The following is a 20,363-nucleotide window of genomic DNA, read 5'->3' on the forward strand; positions in this document are numbered from 1 at the left end:
TGTTTTTGAACACTTTCATTAGTATGTGTCTTGGTGTGGCTCTCTGCGCTTACACTTGGAGTTTTTTGAGCTGCTTTGATGTCTAGATTGTTTTCCATCAACTTTGGTAAGCGTTCAGCCATTAATTCTCTGAATATTTTTTTCTGCTCCTCTCTGTCCCTGCCTCCCTCCCTCCCTCCTTTCCCTTTGGTACTCACATTATATTATACCTATATGGTTGCTCTTGTTGGTGTCCCATATTTATGAGGCTCTGTTTATTTTTCTTCTTTTTTTCCTTTCTATTTTTTGGATTGCATAATTTCTATTGATCTACCTTCAAGTTTACTTTTTATTTTTTTGCCAGTTCAAGTCTATTGTTGAGCCCTTCTGGTGAATTTGTTACTGTACTTTTTAACTGCAGAATTCTTTTTTTAAAATAATATCTATCTATCTATCTATAGTGATATTCTCCATTTGATGAGATATCATCATCATACTTTACTACTTTAAGTATGGTTTCTTTTGTCCTTTGAACATATTTAAAATGGTTATTCTGAAGTCTTTGTTTACTAAGTCTGGCATCTATTCCCCCTCACAGGTGGTTTCTGTTGTCTGAAAAAGAAACACTTTTGTTCCTTTGCATGTGATGATTTGTTAAAAACTGGATATTTTATGTAATATATTGTAGCAACTCTACATATTGGTCCCCACTCCCTTGTGTATGTTGCTGCTTTAAAAAAAAAATGCTTGAACTATTTTAATGAAGTCCATTCTCCCTATAATGAGAAGCTGCTGATGTTGCTCTGCAGAGGGCACAGCTGTGGGCATGAGCGCTGTCACCTTTAGCAGGGTTCTTTTTGACTGTCTGCTGGATCTCTCTGTTAACCTATCTGCCTCTGCTGGTATCATACCCAGCTGTTAGGATCCATTCAGTGCCAAATGATTGGCATGTTTTCTCAACAATTGTTTTCAACAGCGCCCTAGAGCCTGACTTGCTCCACAGTCTGATCCAATTAAATCTGGCCTCCTTTACAAGGGTTGCTTTTGAGGCCAGTGTTTGAGGTTTGTTCTGACTCCAGAAGGACCCTTTTTAATTCTCCCTTGGTCTGATTTTCTCTGGTAGACTCTAATAGTAGACTTGTGGTTTAGCTTGTATCTCTCATGAAGCTACAAGCCTTCTCTAAATTGTTCCACTGCATTTAACGGTACCCTTACCCTTGAACTTCTCTACAGGTTGAAATAAAGTCAGTTCCTTTAGGGAGATATTTGGAGCAGGTGTTGGCACTGTGGCATGCTTCTCTCTGAGTGAGAGTCCTGCTTTAGGAGCAGGGTACTAGGTGCGGGCAGCACTCTGGTTTTTCTGCTTACCTCCCCCAACATGGAATCTCCACCCTATGAAAGAGCTGGGGTAAAAGCATTTGGGGTCTAAGTATTCTCAGTGTGCCATGCCTGAAATAGAGCTTTCCTTTTATGAGTGGCAATGGGTGAGAAAGAAGGGAGACTCAAATCCCTTAGATGCACTCATCTCAAATTTATGCCCTTCATTGTGTAACTGGGGTGGGAGTGAAGCTTGGGGGGAGATAAGAAATGTGGGTGGCTTGCTCCTCTCAGGAAGATCTCATAGCCTTAGATTGGGAGTTTCTTCCTAGAGTGGAGGTTCTGTCATGCTGAGCTGAGAGGGAGGGGTGTTTGTTGTGGCTCAAATGCCACATATTCTTGCTATTCTTTTTTTTTTTGGCAGACGCCTGAACAGGGACTTGAACCCTGTATTCTTGCTATTCTTACTGAGTCTTAGCAGATCTTCTTTAGTAATTGTGTAGTCATTTCCTGTGTGCTTTAGGACAATTTCCAAAATCTTTGAATTTTTTTTTTAAAATAACTTTTACCAGTTATGCTTCACTGGGGCTTGTGGAGCTCCTCATGCTGCCATTCAAGAAGTGGAACTCTGGCTGTGAATATTCTTGTTTGTGTCTCCTATTGACATGACTAAAAGTTTGTTTAGGTTAGAAATACTGCATTACAGGGCATGGAATGGAAATCAATTTGGCACAGTCATGTAAAGTTGAACAAAGTAGTTGTACTAAATTACTACCAGCAAGATGTTAGAGTTTTTGTTGATACACATCTCTCTGATACTTCATACTGTCATTGGACTTCTTAATTTTTGCTTGTCTAGGTACATATAAAGTGATATCTCACTGTGGTTTCATTTTTTTCAGTTTTTATTAATTTATTTTAAAGTCTTTTTGCTGATTTTTAAACTTTTTTTTTTTTTTTTTTTGGAGACAGAGTCTTTCTCTGTCACCCTGGCTAGAGTGCAGTGGCATCATCATAGCTCACTGCAACCTCAAACTCCTGGGCTCAAGCGATCCTCTTGCCTCAGCCTCCCGAGTAGCTGGGACTATAGGCATGTGCCACCATGCCCGGCTGATTTTTTCTATATATATATTTTAGTTGGCCAGATAATTTCTTTCTATTTTTTTTTTTTTTTTTTTTTTTTTTTTTAGTAGAGATGGGGGTCTCGCTCTTGCTGAGGCTGGTCTCGAACTCCTGACCTCTAGCAATCCACCCGCCTGGGCCTCCTAGAGTGCTAGGATTGTTAGGATTACAGGCATGAGCCACCGCGCCCGTCCAAGTTCTTGCTTTTAATGTAGTTGAATTTATCAAACTTATTTTAAGAAATCCTTCCCTATCCCAAGGTCAGAAAGATAATTTTGTATATTGTCTGAGATTTTAAGATTTTTTACTTTTTATGTTTATATCTTTAATGCACCTAGGTTTTTGTGAATGTTTGTGAAATAGGCATCTGGAATATCAACCTAAAAAGAAGAGTCTGAGGCAGACTTTTTTAATATAAAGAGGTTTTTTGGGTCAAGTTGAGGACAGCTGACTGGGACATACTTCCAAGTTGCCTTGAGGAGTGCTCTGTTTGGCTTTTATTACAAGCAGGTTTTTAAAGCCACAAAAGGGGACAAGGAGTGAGCTGATAAAAAGTTTGTCAGGAGTGCTCATTGATTTACAGAAATATCATTGATTAGTGATTGGTTATACATTGAGCTGTATGGTGTGGCTTAGGGTGTCCAATGTGTGGCTTTGTTAGGATGATTTATAGCTACTTGTGGCAATAGCAAGCATTTTCAAGAGATGATTACATAGCTAGTGGCGGTTGTGGGGAGTAGGATATGATAATTCCTCTCATTTTAATGCCTCTCTGACCCTGATAATTTAAAAGGACTTGAATTTCTCAGGAAATATTTGTACATTTTTTTCTTTGTCAAATTTCATCTTTTCCATATAGATGGTTAATTGACACAGCCCTATTTATTGAATAGTCTCTCCTTCATAAATCTGCAGCGCCTTTTAGGAAAATTTGATATGACATACCCACATGAGTCTATTTTGGGGTTGTCGATTTTATTAGTCAGGTCATATATTCTTGTTACCACACCATCTTAATTATTGTAGCTTTTTTTTTTTTTTGTGAGATAGAGTCTCACTCTGTTGCCCAGGCTAGAGTGAGTGCCGTGGCATCAGCCTAGCTCACAGCAACCTCAAACTCCTGGGCTCAAGCAATCCTTCTGCCTCAGCCTCCCGAGTAGCTGGGACTACAGGAATTATTGTAGCTTTGTAAATGGTTTTGATGTCATGAAGGAAAAGTATTTTGAGTTCTTCAGGAGTATTTCACCATATGCTTAGATTTTTAATATTTTAAATAGCTTTGAGTGAAAAATTTTTCCATCTTACATATAATAATTAGCAGACATGAACTTCAGTGTGTACTAATCACTTATTCAGAGCATTTTACAGCGTTGAAAGAAATGGAAGAAGAAAATATGTGATGATTATGCTTTATTAGTTCAGAGGTCACAGTTGTTTTTTTTTTCTCTTTTAACTATAGGAACAGTTTTGATCAGAAGTAATAGTGGTCAGTTGATGCTAGTATCTCCTCAGCAAGCCACAACAAGAGCTGAGACCACAAGTAACATAACTGCAAGGCCAGCAGTACCAACGAATACTCAAACACTCAAAATCTGTACCGTGCCGGTAATATACCTTAAAGCTTTTTTCAACCTCCTATTTCCCAGCTCTTATCTTCATGTAAATGCGTATGTGTTTGCCAGGAAAAAATTAAGAGGTGATTCTGTTCAATTTTTTAAATCCAGCACCTTTTGGGGAACATGTTAATTTAATCAAGATTTTTGGTTTTGTCCTTTGATGATTGCTAAAATAATGAAAATTGTGTCATCATATTCAAAGATTTTATAGTTCTCAAAAGAATGTTCAAAGGACCAGTTTTTTTTTTCATTTTTGTGCTCTCCTAATTTTGATTCTAGGTTCTTAACCAGTCATTTTCTCTATTACTGTATCAATTACTGTATCAATTACTGTATCAGTAATAGCTGCTCCTTCCCTTTCTTGTTTGGTTTATCTAACTGCTGTGGGTTGAGAATATAGGTTTATAATTAAATATTAAATAAGAATCTATATTTTCTGTATGAACCAGAGTCAAGATTTTAGTGCTGAATACTATAACATTTACTTAGTTTGAAATTGCAGATAAATGAGGTGTTTATTGAATCAGTTGCCTCCTTAGAAATAGGAAATAAGTGTTAACTGGTCCATTGACCAGTTAGGTTTATAGTATAGAATGTGCGTGAAACCCATAAGGTTGTTATTAATATAAAGCCAGTTATAACAAGTAGGTTTGCTATGGTAAAGTGTTCTGATGTCCACCATAGTACTGACTGTTTTTAAATTACTAATGTCAATGACTTTATGTTACCTTGCTCACCTCTTCACCCCCAAGAATTCTAGCTCACAATCAATCAAGAAAGTGGCAGTGACACCTGTTAAAAAATTGGCACAAATAGGAACTACCGTGGTAACCACTGTTGCGAAGCCTTCCTCAGTACAAGTAAGTTGTGACTTGAAGCCATTGTGCACTGGTTATTCTCTCATCTTTATTTATTATTTAGCTATTTCCTGCCAGATGTATAAGTTGCTGACTGTGGGACATTGAAGACAGCAATTCAGTGATATATGATGACCCTTATCAAATTGGGAACTGTTGGAGGTATGGGAAACAAGATAAATATGGTATATATTCTTGGAATCTCAGTTTTACTTAAATGTTTTACATTAATACAAATCCATGTAATAGCCATGTGTTGCAGTGCTGAGATAAAACTTGGTGTATGAGATATTTAGGGATCAGTGTCTGTGGAAGGGAAAGAGTAGGCATTTGAACTATATGCAGGTGAAATAAAGCCTCAACCGACATGGTAGAGAACTCTGGAACATATATGGTTTGTCAGCATTGTCCCACTGTGGGCCAGGGGGTCGGTTGGGCCTGAGTTCCCACTCTGAGATCAGTCACTGGATATGGACTCTCCTGGGAAAGTTATACTTTGGGGCGAGGTGATTCTCTGCAGCTGAAGGAAACCTGATGGAACTGACAATTGGAGGTTGTCCAATAGCATTCCCAGTAGCTAGCTGGGACAATCCAAATCTCTCCTTGTGGTTCACAGTCTACGCCTTGCGTCACTTGATTCTACTTCCTCATACATGTCGAAGATCACTGTTCTGGGATTCTAATGGGTTTCTTCCTTGGGGAAACAATGAAGAGGAGGTTAATAGGATGAACTGCAGTCCGCATTGCTACAGCTGGTCTCAAGTTGCAGCTGATACTAATCATCTCCTTCCTCTACTATCCATTCTAAATTCCCTTTACCCTCAACTACCAACTATACTGGTCTTGGTAGCTTAACTGGTAACATGACCAGACCCTCATCCCTGAGAGAGCTGAGATCCTGATCACCATGCTTTTTTGAGGCCAGGGTTGCTGCACTTGTCCATTTATCATCACATTTGGGCAAGGAAATACTAGGGGGCATTTAAATGAATCACCTGGATTTACCACACATATTCGTTTCTCTTTGCTTCCATTGTATAATAGCAACCCTACCTCCTCCAGATAATCAGCATCAATTATGCCTCCCAACATAATGACTGCTCTCCTTGCTGCTGGTCCCTGGACATAAGGAACCAGAAATGCCCAGGTGGCAACCATAGTGTCTAGTTTAATGGACACAGTGGTTTGATGGAAGTGTATTCCCTGTAGGCAGAAATGGGAAGCACAGAGTTTCCCAGTGAGTCTTTGGGAGTGACGGTATGTGGGGCTGCTTATGCTTTTCCTTGATTCTTTGATCTATGTTTTGGTTCTATTGGGGACATAGTATCATATAGAAGTTTTTGATTTGGTTTGATATACTGAGTCTTAAAGGATGGAATCCCATCCTTATAGAGTATTGCCTCTGAGTTTGCACTTCACTCATCCCTTCTACAGGCTGTTCTAATACTTTACCAGGCCAGCAACTTCTAAGTCATGCCATGTGTGATACAACCAGTAGATCCTGTGGTCCCAGGACCACTGTTGCCCTTCCTTTGCCATAAAGAGGATATGTCTTGAAGCATGCTCTTTAGAATCTTATGGTAGTAGATCAGACCCTCTTTTGGTATTCCAAAATTAATTTAACCATACTACTCACATTCTTTTCCTCTAGCAGATTAAGTTAGCTCACAGATAAGCAATGAATGTGATTTTAGACATAATGTTTTCTAATAATGTCTACCATTTATTGAGCACTTAATGTGCTTGACACTTTTTTAGGGGCCTTACATCCATCATCTCATTTCATCCTTGTGATTACTCTATAAGGAAGTATTTTATTTTATTCTATATTATATTATATTTTATATTTTATTTTAGTCTGTATGACAGAGTCTCACTCTGTCAGCCTGGGTAGAGTACAGTGCCATCATAACAGCTCACTGCAATCTCAAACTCCTGGGCTTAAGCAATCCTCTTGCCTCAGCCTCCCAAGTTGCTGGAACTACAGGTGCACACCACCACACCTGGCTAATTTTTCTATTTTTAGTAGAGACAAGTTCTTTCCCTCAAGCTGATCTTGAACTCCTGAGCTCAAGCAATCCTCCCGCCTTGCTTGGCCTCCCAGAGTGCTGGGATAACAGGTATGAGGCACCGTGCACAGCCTATAAGGAAGTATTGTTTTCATTTTATATGTGAAAATAGGTTTGGAGAGGTTAAGAAACTTGCTATGTGGCAAAGTGGGTATTTGAGCTTAGGTTTCTTTATTTGACTTTGGGAACTCTGTTCTTAATGACCTCTGTATTGACTATCTCAAACTTGTTTTTTTTTTTCCTTAGGATAAATTCTAAGGAGATTATTGGGGCAAAAAGTATGGATTTAGGCCTATTAATATCTACGATCATATTGTTTTATGAAGGGGTTTAACCATTTAGACTAGCAATGCTTTGAGTATATCAGTTTTTTCATTGGTTGTATTTCTTAGAGATGTAGTACATATCTAATGCCACGGGTTAAAAAAGTATATTACAGAGAGATCATACTTAGCAATGTGATCTTGGATGCTTAAGATTGCTGTTTGTACATTATGGGTTTTCAAGACACAGCAATTTACATTGTACTGGGATAACTGAAGGAACTCCACTACACTCATCCTTCTTTAGGGTCCTTCTGGGAGCCAGTTTAGTGGTAAAGTGAATTTCTTGGACATCTCAGAGTGTTTCAAAGATTCTCCACATCCATGGGCTTTAATCTTTCCCTTGCCAGCTGTAGCCACAGCTCTATTTCTGTACTCTCTGAATATTCGTTGAAGTCTTAATAGTTCTAGAAAGTGAAAGCTTGCATTCATTTAGTTAGTAACCACAGTTGGTGAACACTAATTACATTTGTAGTTTTTATAAAAGGGACAACCAGGAGTTTTTTTTTTTTTTTTTTTTTTCAATATGGAACATGTCACAAATTTGTGTGTGTCATCCTTGCTCAGGGGCCATGCTAATTTCCTCTGTATCATTCCAATTGTAGTATATGTGCTGCCGAAGCGAGCACAAACCAGGAATTCTTAACCTGGAGTCTGTAAATTCAGATGAGGGAGGAAATCTTTACTAAGCTCAAACTAAAACTTAGAATTTTTTTCAGCTGTGAATGTAGGCTCCAACCCATGGAACCAAGAAGTACTACATCATATTAGTATATATATGACTGTCACAATAGAAATCATTGATATTTTTATATTTCCTTATGTTATAGTTATCTTGAAATGTTGCTCATGCTAATTACTATATTGGAATTATAGTAGTTATTAGCTTTACTACCAATCTTGTTATTTAATATATTAATAAAGAAGTTGCATATTTCTTTTTTTTTATTCTTATTTCACCATATTGTGGGGGTACAAAAGTTTAGGTTACGTATATTGCCCTTGCCCCGCCCCCCAGTCAGAGCTTCAAACGTGTCCATCCCCTAGACAGTGCGCATTGCACTCATTATGTATGTATATACCCCTCCCCTCCCCCCCCACATCTGCCTGACACCCGATCAGTGTTATTCCTAAATGTGCTCTTAGGTGATGATCAGTGAAACCAATTTGATGGTGAGTACATGTGGTGCTTATTTTTCCATTCTTGGGATACTTCACTTAGAAGAATGGGTTCCAACTCTTTTCAGGAAAATACAAGAGGTGCTAAACTATATCACCATTGTTTCTTATAGCTGAGTAGTACTCCATGGTATACATATATGACATTTTATTAATCACTCATGTAGTGATGGGCACTTGGGTTGTTTCCACATCTTTGCAATTGTGAATTGTGCTGCTATAAACATTCGGGTGCAGATATTTCTATATCAAAAAGATTTAGTACATACAGTTCTAAAATGGTATATCCGGGTTGCGTAGTTTTTTCCTTGGATTATTTTTCCATATATATGTGTATCATTGATATTTCCGTGTGGACTTTTTCATAATTTAGATTGATGTGTTTTTTTCCTTTTGAGATGGGGTTTCTGTTGCCTAGGCTGCAGTGCAGTGGTACGATCATAGCTCACTGTAGCCTCAAACTCCTGGTCTTGAGCAATCCTCCCATCTCAGCCCGCTGAGAAGGTGAGACTACAGGTGTGTGCCACCACACCCAGTGACTGAGGTGTGTTTTAAACTGGCTTGCTCCTCAGTGGTAGTCTAGAGCAATAGGAATTATCAAAGAATGAAGTTAATATCTGTCCCCTTTGAGGGGTAAAACATCTCAGTTTTAGGCACGTCTTGGAATTAAGGAGCTAGAACTCAGAAATGAGCGAAGATAAAGCTCTTTCTACTTGATTGTTTGACTATAAAGGCACCTGTGTGTATTAAGAGATTTTTTTTGAAAATATTTTCCTACTAGTAGATATTGATATTTGCTTAAAACAACTTGGAACATGACTCAGTCTGGTAAATATAAAACAAGAACTCATTTGAAATCTTTGAGTTCACTTTTATGTTGTATTTCATGATGAAGGTAGAGTTTGGCCTATTGTTATATTGGAATCTAATGTGCAAATGATTTGATTTAGAATTCCTATTTCTAATTAAATATAAAGGGACCTAAGTGATTGCTCCTTTAGACAGATACAGAAAATGACCCTCCTTGAAATGCAGTTTCATCTGCAAAATTTGCATACAATTCATTTTACTGGCTCTGTTTATGATTCTCACTCATTTATTTCACATACTCCAGCCCTTTTCTCTCCTGTCCCCAAGACATGCCTAGTCAGCACTAATGCAGCCTTGCAAAGCATGGAAGTACCATCAGCTAGTCTAGATCATCAAGTCAAAGTCAGTTACCATTGAGTTTAAGAGGATCCATCCAACACTGAAATGGGATTAAAGAGATAGAGTAAGACCCAGGTTGTGTACCTCTCTATGCCTCTAAAGGGGTGGAAGTGGCATGGAAGGTGTGTATGTATCTGGTAAGATACGGGTAGTAGGTATGTTACAAAGCACTTTGAAGGACAGATTTTTGTATTGGAAACAGGATAAAAGATTGATAAGAAAAGTAGAATGCCATAAATGCTCCTTCTCTTTCCTACTCAGAAACAATAGGACGCTTTTCCTAAACTCACATTTCACTGGATCTTATTTTGCTTCACAAGGGAGAACAGTGCTCCCCTGAAGAACCTGCCCCATCAGTCCTTAAAGTAAATCATAATCACCAGCTAAAATTCCAGATTATACTTTCTTAATATAGTAGTACAGAGAGATAATGGCTCATTATAACATAGATTCACTATATATGAACCTAAATGTTTATTAGAAAATCTGTGGAAGGATTGAGAAGAAACTGCATGACAGTTGTCTCTGGAGAGTAGAACTAAGGCTTTGAAAAGGAAGGAGACATTGTTTTGTTGCCTGTGGGGCTCTATCTATAGTTAATAAAATTGTACTAAATTAGGTATAATTTTAAATTTTACCTCTTTTGCTCAGCATTTCATCATTAGTTCTTGTCTTCATCATTAATCAGTATATTTTAAATTTTATTAAAATTCTTTCCAAGCAAGCCTTTAATTGATTTTCCTTCTAATATTCTTATTCAATTTGAAATATAAGTTACAGACTGTCTCAAAATGAATTGGACAGCTTTTCCTACTCTTTTTTTTTTTTGGAACATCTTTTATAAGACAGAAATTATGCAAAAGTGAGGAAAAATCACATGGAAAGTATCTGAGCCTGGAGATTTGGGAGAGGGAGGTCTCTTTGATTATTGTTTTAGCTTTAATTTGTCTATTCCAGTCTCTGTATCTTCTTGTGCCAATTTTATCATTTCATATTTTTCCAGAAATCTATCCTTTTGATTTTCATTTCAAATTTGTTACCATTTGGTAGCTAATACTTTTATTATAATACATTTTTATTATGAAATATATTTAGTACATACAAACAAGATTATATGTAATATGTACACATACAAGTTGAGAAAAATAATAGTAAAATAAAGGCCCATATACTCCAAACCCACCTTGGGGTCACCATCTATCCCCACCCTTCTCCTGTGAGTCCCTAGCATTTTTACTTTTCTTCCCACTTTTACCCTCAAAATGTTCTTGTATAATATATATGTTCTAATCTTTGTAAAGTGGGAAATTTCAGTGTACATTCAAATTCATCTATCTTGACTATTACAGAGGGAAATTTTCTTGAAGGTGATAGCAGCTTGACCTTTATGCTTGTAGAACAGAGGCATTTAAATTAAAGTGATGTGCAATTTCAGTTTTCTGTATGAATTGTAAATACTGCTCTTTCCCTGTTCCCCTAAACTTTTCTTACATCCTGTAACTTTTGGTGTTTGTCTTTAAAATAAGATTGTTGCATTATCTCAGTGTGGCTTTCTAAATTACTACCCAACTTGTGATTTCTTGTATAAAGCTTTTTTATCCTGCAGATGGTGCTAGAGTCACACTTCATTTCGATAGAAGGTGGAAAAAAAGACTGAAATTTTTTTCAGTGTGAAAATAAGATACCACATTTTGTAATCTTTTTTGTTTGGTGTTTGTTTTTTTGAGACAGGGTCTCACTCTGTTGCCCAGGCTAGAGTGCAGTGCATGATCACGGCTAACTGTAACCTCACACTCCTGGGCTTAAGTGATCTCCTGTGTTGCCTCCCAGGTAGCTGGGACTATAGGTGCATGCCACTGTGTCCAACTAATTTTTCTATTTTTTTGTAGAGACAGGGTCTCGCTCTTGTTCATGCTGGTCTTGAACTCCTGACCTCAAGCCATCCTCTTGCCTTGGCCTCCTAGAGTGTTAGGATTACAGGCGTGAGCTACTGTGCCTTGCCTATAATATTCTTTATGCTTACTCTAATGGTCTACATAAAAGCAGTTTACCTGAATATAAGATAATCAGTATATTGCTCTGCTTGATAATTAAGAAAAGAATATTCTGTATTTTCATATAAAGACTTGCTATTTCAAATACTTTTCAGAGATGTATTAATAATATTTTTTGAGGATGTATATGCTTGTCACTGTTTTTCACCAACAACCCTAGGACAGTAGGTACCATTAATCCTTGTTTTGTATAGGCAGGAATCAGAGGATTAGCAGAATTAAGTAACTTGCCTGTCATCAACACTTGGTAGGTGGCAATAAAATAGTAGGTAGACAGGTGAAAATGAAACCCAAATCTGCTAGAGCCTACAGTTCCTATAAATATGTTACGTTGCTTTGGACTAGTAGAGTATAACACAAAACAAAGATGTCCAAATAAATTTGTAGTCTTATAAGTGTGAAATGAAGCACCCACTAATGTGTCATAGGAATGCATATCTAAATACATATTACTTTTAATTTCAGTCTGCGGCTGTGCCAGCCAGTGTTGTCACAGTTACTCCTGTAAAGCCGTCGAATACTGTAACTACCTTGAAGCCTTCAAGTTTGGGAGCATCATCCACCCCCTCAAATGAGCCCAATCTCAAAGCAGAGATCTCAGTACCTGCTCAGACTGATCTCTCTCCGGTAAGTTCTCACTTGTACCTCATAAATACAGTTCCTTACAAATATTCTTGAATTCTGTTTCCTCACTAACATTTGTGAGTGTTTGTTTCCATTTATATTTCCATATGTAGACAATGCTAGAAAATGTGAAGAAATGTAAGAACTTCCTTGCAATGTTAATAAAACTAGCATGTAGTGGATCACAGTCCCCAGAAATGGGGCAGAATGTGAAGAAGCTGGTGGAACAACTTTTGGTAAGTAGTTCTATAAAATTTTGTAAGTTCTGTAAGCATTCATAGAACATGTTTTAAATGGAAAATATATATATTTCAATGAAATTTATTTTAAATATACTTCTTGATAAACTATGTTTTTGCTTTTTGGGAGCTTTGTAACGATTATAAATCTTAGACAAGTAAATCTTTCATGTTAATTTCTTTTTTAAAATTTACTTTTTATTTTTTATAGTGTACATTTAAGGTATGCAACGTGATGGTTTACTGCATATTATTTTCTGTATACTAGTCTTGTTTCCTTTAGCCTAAAAAGGGCCTTGGAGAGAAGGTTGACTATTGGGTCAATAAATAGGAAATTGTTATTAGAATTACAAAATGTCAGAAAGCCAGGCTATCAACAAATAATGAAATTCAAGCCAAGCTTTGGGACCTTTAGAAGTTAGTTAACCTTCTAAGGCCTCACTTTCCTTATCTACAAGACAAGAAGAATAAACGTGATGATCTTTGAAGTTTCTACAAGTGCCAAGATGCTGTGACTTTTAGCGATCAAATTTCCTTGGTTTCTTATATCCTTTTTCAGGTAAAATAATTAGATACGCTAAAGAGGATGAAGGTGGAGGTTAGTAAATATATGCTTAACACAGCTGAGGATGTAAGAAACAAATGTAATTTTAGATCTTTTTGAACTATTATAATCTACAGATTTCTCTGATCATAGTTAGAATTTCTTGTATATTTTTCATAAAAAATGGTAATTTTTTCCCAGGAGAAATCATGCATATTTTAAATATTATACAGGGAAAACAAGCATAATCTATAAGTATTAGCATACCTTCTTTACTACTGTTTTTATGCTACCTATAAGGTATAAGACATAGAGCACATTTGAAATGGTTAGTTTTTCATTTGGGAAGATGTTTTTATTTTAGATATCTAAAATTATAAGCCATGTAAACAAATTTTTTTTTTGTTTGTTTGTTTTGTTTTTTTTTGAGACAGTCTTGCTCTGTTGCCCGGGCTAGAGTGCTTATGGCATCAGCCTAGCTCACAGCAACCTCAAACTCCTGGACTCAAGCGATCCTCCTGCCTCAGACTCCTAGGTAACTGGGACTACAGGCACTCTCCACCATGCCTGGCTAATTTTTCTATTTTTAGTAGAGAAGGGGGTCTTGCTTTTGCTCAGGCTGGTCTCGAACTCTTGACCTCAAGTGATTGGAGGATCACTTAGCACTCCCAGAGTGCTAAGATTATAGGCTTGAGCCACCTCACCCTGCCTAAACAAGTTTTTAATTTGACTTTTTTTTATTTTTTAAAAGTTTTAAAATTTTTGTATAGATGAGATCTCACTATGTTACCCAGGCTGGTATTGAACTCCTGGCCTCAAGTGATCCTCCTGCCTTGGCCTTCCAAAGTGCTAGGGTTATAGGTGTAAGCCACCATGCCCACCTCCTTTATATTCTTAAAAACTGAGGACTCCCCAAGGCATTTTGTTTTCATGGGGTTGAAATTAAAACTGATAAATTTTTAAAATTTTCAGTTATTTAAAAATAACAGTAAACCCATTACATGTTAACATAAATATCATTTAAACAAAAACTATGGTTTCCAAAATAGCAACAATAAGAGTGGGATTGATTGCTTTACTTTTTTGCAAATCTCTTTACTGTCTGACTTACTAGAAAACGGCTGGATTCTTATGTCTCCTTCTGCATTTAATCTGTTTTGTAATGTGTTATTTTGGGGGAAGTATTTGGAGAATATCAGAGAAGTGGTTGGAATGGTGAGTATTTTAATAGTTTTTCTCCAGATTATTATGGATATTCTTGAGAGTCTGCTGGTTTAGCTTGCACTCTGAATGAATCTTTTATCCATTTTTATAATGGCATGTATTGGTCATTTGGAAAATAGTGGTTCACTGAGTTATGTAGATCTTTCAAATCTTTCCAGATCTGTTATTTAAGATATTAAAATAACATGTTCATTAATTTCACCAATAATCTTATTAGAAAATTCTTTTAAGTGCTGGGAAGCTAATCAAGCTTAGAATAGTGGTTATAAATTATCCAAAATTCTAATTTTGGCTTGATAGCCTTTTTCTTTTTTTTTTTTTTTGAGACAGATTCTCCCTCAGTAACCCTGGGTAGAGTGTAGTGCCGTCATTGTAGCTCACTGCAACCTCAAACTCCTGGGCTCAAGTGATCCACTTGTCTCAGGCTCTTAAGTAGCTGGAACTACAGGCACTCACCATGATACCTGCCTAATTTTTCTATTTTTAGTAGACACGGGGTCTTGCTCAGGCTGGTCTTAAACTCCTGAGCTCAAGCAATCCTCCCTCTTCGGCCTCCCGCAGTGCCAGGATTACAGGTGTGAGCCACCTTGCCTGACTGAGAGCTTTAATTTTAATCATTAGCAACAAATACAATTGGTTGTTTTCATTACCATAACAGGCTTAGTTTGTTTTTGAGGAAATGTTGACCAAATACTCAAGTCTAAATAACCACAATTGCCTTATCATTCTTTCCAGTGAAAATGAATAAAGCAGCTAGTTCAGTCACTGATTCAGTGCTTTTCCTTGATCGCCTTACTTGAGTCTCAGCAGAAATGTTTTATGTATGGTTGCCATTTGTTACATACAATATTAAAAGGTATCTACTGAAGAGTTGAGATTTAGTAAAATTAATTTTTATTTCATCAAGAAAATTTTAAAGTGAAATGATTTAGGCTGGGTGCAGTGGCTCATGCCTATAATCCCAGCACTTGGGAGGCTGAGACAGGAGGATTGCTTGAGGCCAGGAGTTCATGACCAGCATGAACAACATAGCAAGACCCCACCTCTACTTAAAAAAAGAAAAATTAGCCAGATGTGATGGCACCCACCTGTACTCCCAGCTACTTGGAAGGCTGAGGCAGAATTGCTTGAGCCCAGCATGTTGAGGTTGCAGTGAGCTCTAATGACACCACTGCACTCCTATCCTGTCTCAATAAATAAATAGAAAGAGAGAAAGAGAGAGCAGAAAGAAACTGTTTCTCTCTCTCTTTATTTTAACTGGAAGTACATAGCAATGTAGAGTAAATGACTATTTCACTTTGTCATTGCCTTTTTACTGGCAGTTTTACCCACTGTTGCTTTTTGACTATCTGTTGAAATCTCAGCACAATGTAAAAGGCCCCCTAAAAATTTTGGTATTAATGCGAAAATAATTTAGACCTCACAGACCTCTGAAATGCTTGAGAGTATAAAGCATTTTGTAAGGGTTCCTCAGTTCTTTGGAACTGATATTACAGACTTGCAATGGCATTCTATTTTTTTTTTTTTTTTTTTTTTGAGACAGAGTCTCACTCTGTTGCCCAGGCTAGAGTGCCATGGCATTAGCCTAGCTCACAGCAACCTCAAAATCCTGGGCTCAAGCGATCCTACTGCCTCAGCCTCCCTAGTAGCTGGGACTACAGGCATGCGCTATCATGCCTGGCTAACTTTTTCTATATATTTTTAGTTGTCTAGCTAATTTCTTTCTATTTTTAGTAGAGACAGGGTCTCACTCTTGCTCAGGCTGGTCTCGAACTCCTGAGCTCAAACAATCCACCTGCCTTGACCTCCCAGAGCACTAGGATTATAGGCATGAGCCACCACCCCCTGGCCCATTCTAAAAATACAGTCTTAGCCTGGTTAAAGTAACTTAGAAATTAGAAAAAAACCCAAAAAACAAAACCAAAATCCCAAGGCTCCCAAACCAAATATTTTCATATTTCTTACCCCAAGACTCCTATGTCGTCACTTCTTTATTTTAATTAAATTAATTAATTAATTGATTAATCAATTTATTTATTAAGGCTGATCAAGTGAAGCAGTTGGGAGTGGAGAAGGAACAAAGGAATCTTTAACTGGTTGTGATCAATTAGTTATAAACACCACCGCACTCGGACCAACCAAGAACCATGCACTTCTTAACTGTTCTTTTGACAGTGTCGCTTTGTTGCCCTGGCTAGAGTGAGTGCCGTGGCGTCAGCCTAGCTGACAGCAACCTCACACTCCTGGGCTTAAGCAATCCTACTGCCTCAGCCTCTCTAGTAGCTGGGACTATAGGCATGCACCATCATGCCTGGCTATTTTTTTTTTTATATATATATATTTTAGTTGGCCAGATAATTTCTTACTATTTTTAGTAGAGACGGAGTCTCACTCTTGCTCAGGCTGGTCTCGAACTCCTGACCTTGAGTGAGCCACCTGCTTCGGCCTCCCAGAGTGCTAGGATTACAGGTGTGAGCCACGGCGCCCGGCCTCTTAACTGTTCTTAACAAACTATAATAATGTAGCATTATTCTGCCAGTCAACTCTTCTCTCATTTTATTGGATTAAAAAAAATCATCCCTTTATTGTATTCTCTATGAATAAATATCTCTATTATTTATGTTTACTCATAGGTGACATAAAAAAATGTCTATTTAATGATGGACTTTACTACTTGTAAAAGCTTGCTGTGTCTACAATCATGAATTATATACTTTGCCCCTTTTAAAGTATTTGTAGACCTAAAAAATTTTTTTCCCTTCATTCCTCAGGATGCAAAAATAGAAGCAGAAGAATTTACTAGGAAACTATATGTTGAACTGAAGTCTTCACCTCAACCTCACCTAGTTCCTTTCCTGAAGGTAGAATTTTATATCACTTAGAAGAAATAGTTTGGGTTAGAATACTATAAAATAATTTAAAACCTGAGTATTTCAATAGGATAATGTGAAGATACTAAGAGTATGGGAGAAACCTCAGTGCTTTTGTAAGCTATAAAGCACATTCATAGTATTCTTTTCATTTGAACACTTTGGAAAAAACAGAAGTAACATCTTATTTATGAATATAACTTAATGATTTTGTTGTTTCATGCTTGTACAGGAGTATACCATAGAGATATTACAGGTTTGGTTCCAGACCAACATAATAAAGCTAGTATCTCGATAAAGTGAATTATGTGTATTTTTTGGTTTTCCAGTGCATGTAAAAGTTGTGTTTATACTATACTGTAGTCTATTAAGTGCACAACAGCATTATGTCTTAAAAAATGTACATACCTTAATTAAAAATACTTTATTGCTAAAAAATGCTAACAATGATCTGAACCTCTAGTAATTATTTTGGTGGTAGAGGGTCTTGCCTCTGTTTAAGGCTGCTGACTGATCAGGGTGGTGGTTGCTGAAGGTTGGGGTGGCTGTGGCAATTTCTTAAGATAAGACAATGAAGTTTGCCACATCCATTGACTCTTCCATTGACAAAAGATTTCCCTGTAGCATGCAATGCTATTTGATAGCATTTTACCCACAGTAGAACTTTTTTCAAAATTGGAGTCAGTCCTGTCAAACCCTGCCACTGCTTTATCAACTAAGTTTATGTAATATTCTAAGTCCTTTGTTGTCATTTCAATAATGCTCATAGCATCTTCACCAGGAGGAAATTCCATCTCAAGAAATAACTTTCTTATGTTATCCATAAGAAGCAACTCCTCATCTGTGAAAGTTTGATCATGAGATTACAGTAATTCAGTTACATCTTTAGGCTCCACTTCTAATTCTCGTTCTCTTGTTATTTCCACCACTTTGGTTCTTTTTTTTTTTTTTTTTTTTTTTTTTAAAGACAGGGTCTCATTCTGTTGCCCAGGCTGGAATGTGGTAGTATGATTATGGCTTACTGTAACCTCAAACTTCTGGGCTCAAATGATTGTCCTACCTCAGCCTCCTAAGTAGCTGGAACTATAGGAGCATGCCATCGTCCCCAGCTAAATTTTTCTTATTTCATTTTTTTTTGAGATCAGAGTCTTGCTATATTGCCCAGGCTGTTCTTGAACTCCTGGCCTCAAACAATCCTCCCACCTTGACCTCCCAAAGTGCTGGGATTACAGGTGTAAGGTACTGTTCCTGACCTCCACTGAAGTCTTGAACCCCTCCAAGTCATCCATGAGGGTTGGACTAAACTTCCAAACTCCTGATAATGTTGACATTTTGACCTCCTCCCACAAACCACAAATGTTCTTAATGGCGTCCAGAATGGCAAATCCTTTCTAGGTGATTTTTAGCTTGCTATGCCCAAATCCATCATAGGAATCACTATCTATGGCAGCTATAGCCTTACAAAATGTTTTTCTTAAATCATAAGACTTAAAAATTTGGCCCACCGTGCATGGTGGCTCACGCCTATAATCCTAGCACTCTGGGAGGCCCAGGCAGGAGGATCACTCGAGGTCGGGAGTTAGAGACCAGCCTGAGCAAGAGCGAGACCCCGTCTCTACTAAAAATAGAAAGAAGTTATCTGGCCAACTAAAATATATATATAGAAAAAATTAGCCGGGCATGGTGGCGCATGCCTGTAGTCCCAGCTACTCAGGAGGCTGAGGCAGGAGGATTGCTTGAGCCCAGGAGTTTGAGGTTGGTGTGAGCTAGGCTTACGCCACGGCACTCACTCTAGCCCGGGCAACAGAGTGAGACTCTCTCTCAAAAAAAAAAAAAAAAAAATGCTGTCTAACATTTGAAAGTAATTTAACAAAAAGTCCTAGATTCTCCTGTGATATAAATGTAAATAAACCTACAGTTACTGAAGTTATTAATAATCCATCATGGGGTTTAGATGGCTACAGAAAAGTATGATACAGTCTTTTGTTTTACCAAATTTATATTGAGGTATACAAAATAAGCTTCACACTGAGACATAATAATTTCACATTGAAAAGTAAAGCACTTTTGGGCCTTAAATTGATTGGATTCTAGATATTGACAGGATTTAAATAAGTGATATCAGATGTCTTCAACTGAAATAATTGATACACTTTTGGTTGGTTTTGTTATTAAAGATATGAAATATCAAGTTTTGTTAGTAGCTTATTTGTTTAGTTACCAGTGTTTTTTTTTCCCTCCCCTATGTTTCTAGAAAAGTGTGATTGCCTTACGACAACTTCTGCCTAACTCTCAGAGCTTCATTCAGCAGTGTGTTCAGCAGACTTCTAGTGAGGTGGTGATTGCTACCTGTACTGCAACAGTAACAACTGCTCCTGTAATGACAACAACAGTTGCCCCAATCCAGTCTGAAAAGCCCATCGTTGTTTCTGGAGTGACAACACCCAGAACTGTGTCAGTGCAAACTCTGAATCCACTTGCTGGGCCAGGGGGAGCAAAGGCTGGAGTTGTGACACTTCATTCCATGGGCCCAGCTGCTGTACCAGGAGGAACAGCAGCTGGAACTGTTTTGCTTCAGACTTCGAAACCACTTGTGTCATCTGTACCAAATACAGTTACAACAGTCTCACTTCAACCAGAAAAGCCAGTTGTCTCTGGATCTGGAGCAGCAGTAACACTGGCCCTTCCAACAGCGACTTTTGGAGAAACTTCGGCTGCAGCTATATGTCTTCCATCTGTGAAACCTGTTATTACTTCTGCTGGGACCACATCAGACAAGCCTGTCATTGGCGCTCCAATCCAAATCAAACTTGCCCAGTCCGGTTCTGTCCTTCCACAACCAGCTGGTATTCCACAGGCAGTTAAAGTCAAGCAGCTAGTGAGTAACATTTCATTTCTGCCTCAATTATTTATTTTGAAAATTTTGAACATTCACAAAACTGACAGGACTAGTAAACAACTGGCAAGACTGTATCCCCTTTATCAAATTTGACCAGTTGTTAATTTTTTACCTCATTTGCTTTGTCTCCCTCTTTCTACTCACATCCACAAATACACACATGATTTTTTCTGAACCATTTGAGAATTGGTTGCAGAAATTATGACAGTGCACATTGTATGTGTCTCTTGAAGGGTGA

At 37.6% G+C, this 20,363-nt stretch overlaps 1 protein-coding gene and 1 non-coding gene across 2 annotated transcripts in view; one reads left to right on the plus strand and one right to left on the minus strand.

Annotated features, from left to right (window-relative positions):
* The first annotated feature begins 3,854 nt into the window (after positions 1-3,854).
* Positions 3,855-20,363, plus strand: part of TAF4B (TATA-box binding protein associated factor 4b) — a 101,395-nt gene continuing 84,886 nt past the window's right edge. The window contains exons 1-6 of the mRNA XM_045527699.1: positions 3,855-4,023; positions 4,787-4,894; positions 12,191-12,352; positions 12,463-12,585; positions 17,128-17,217; positions 19,481-20,104. Coding sequence (XP_045383655.1) covers positions 3,913-4,023; positions 4,787-4,894; positions 12,191-12,352; positions 12,463-12,585; positions 17,128-17,217; positions 19,481-20,104 — 1,218 coding nt within the window. The 5' untranslated portion in view covers positions 3,855-3,912. The remainder of the gene's footprint in view (positions 4,024-4,786; positions 4,895-12,190; positions 12,353-12,462; positions 12,586-17,127; positions 17,218-19,480; positions 20,105-20,363) is intronic.
* Positions 7,804-7,912, minus strand: LOC123622035. Its single transcript, XR_006729397.1, has one exon. It is a non-coding gene; the product is annotated as a U6 spliceosomal RNA (small nuclear RNA).

The sequence above is a fragment of the Lemur catta genome, chromosome 16 (genome assembly GCF_020740605.2).
Source record: "Lemur catta isolate mLemCat1 chromosome 16, mLemCat1.pri, whole genome shotgun sequence".
Lineage (NCBI taxonomy): Eukaryota > Metazoa > Chordata > Mammalia > Primates > Lemuridae > Lemur > Lemur catta.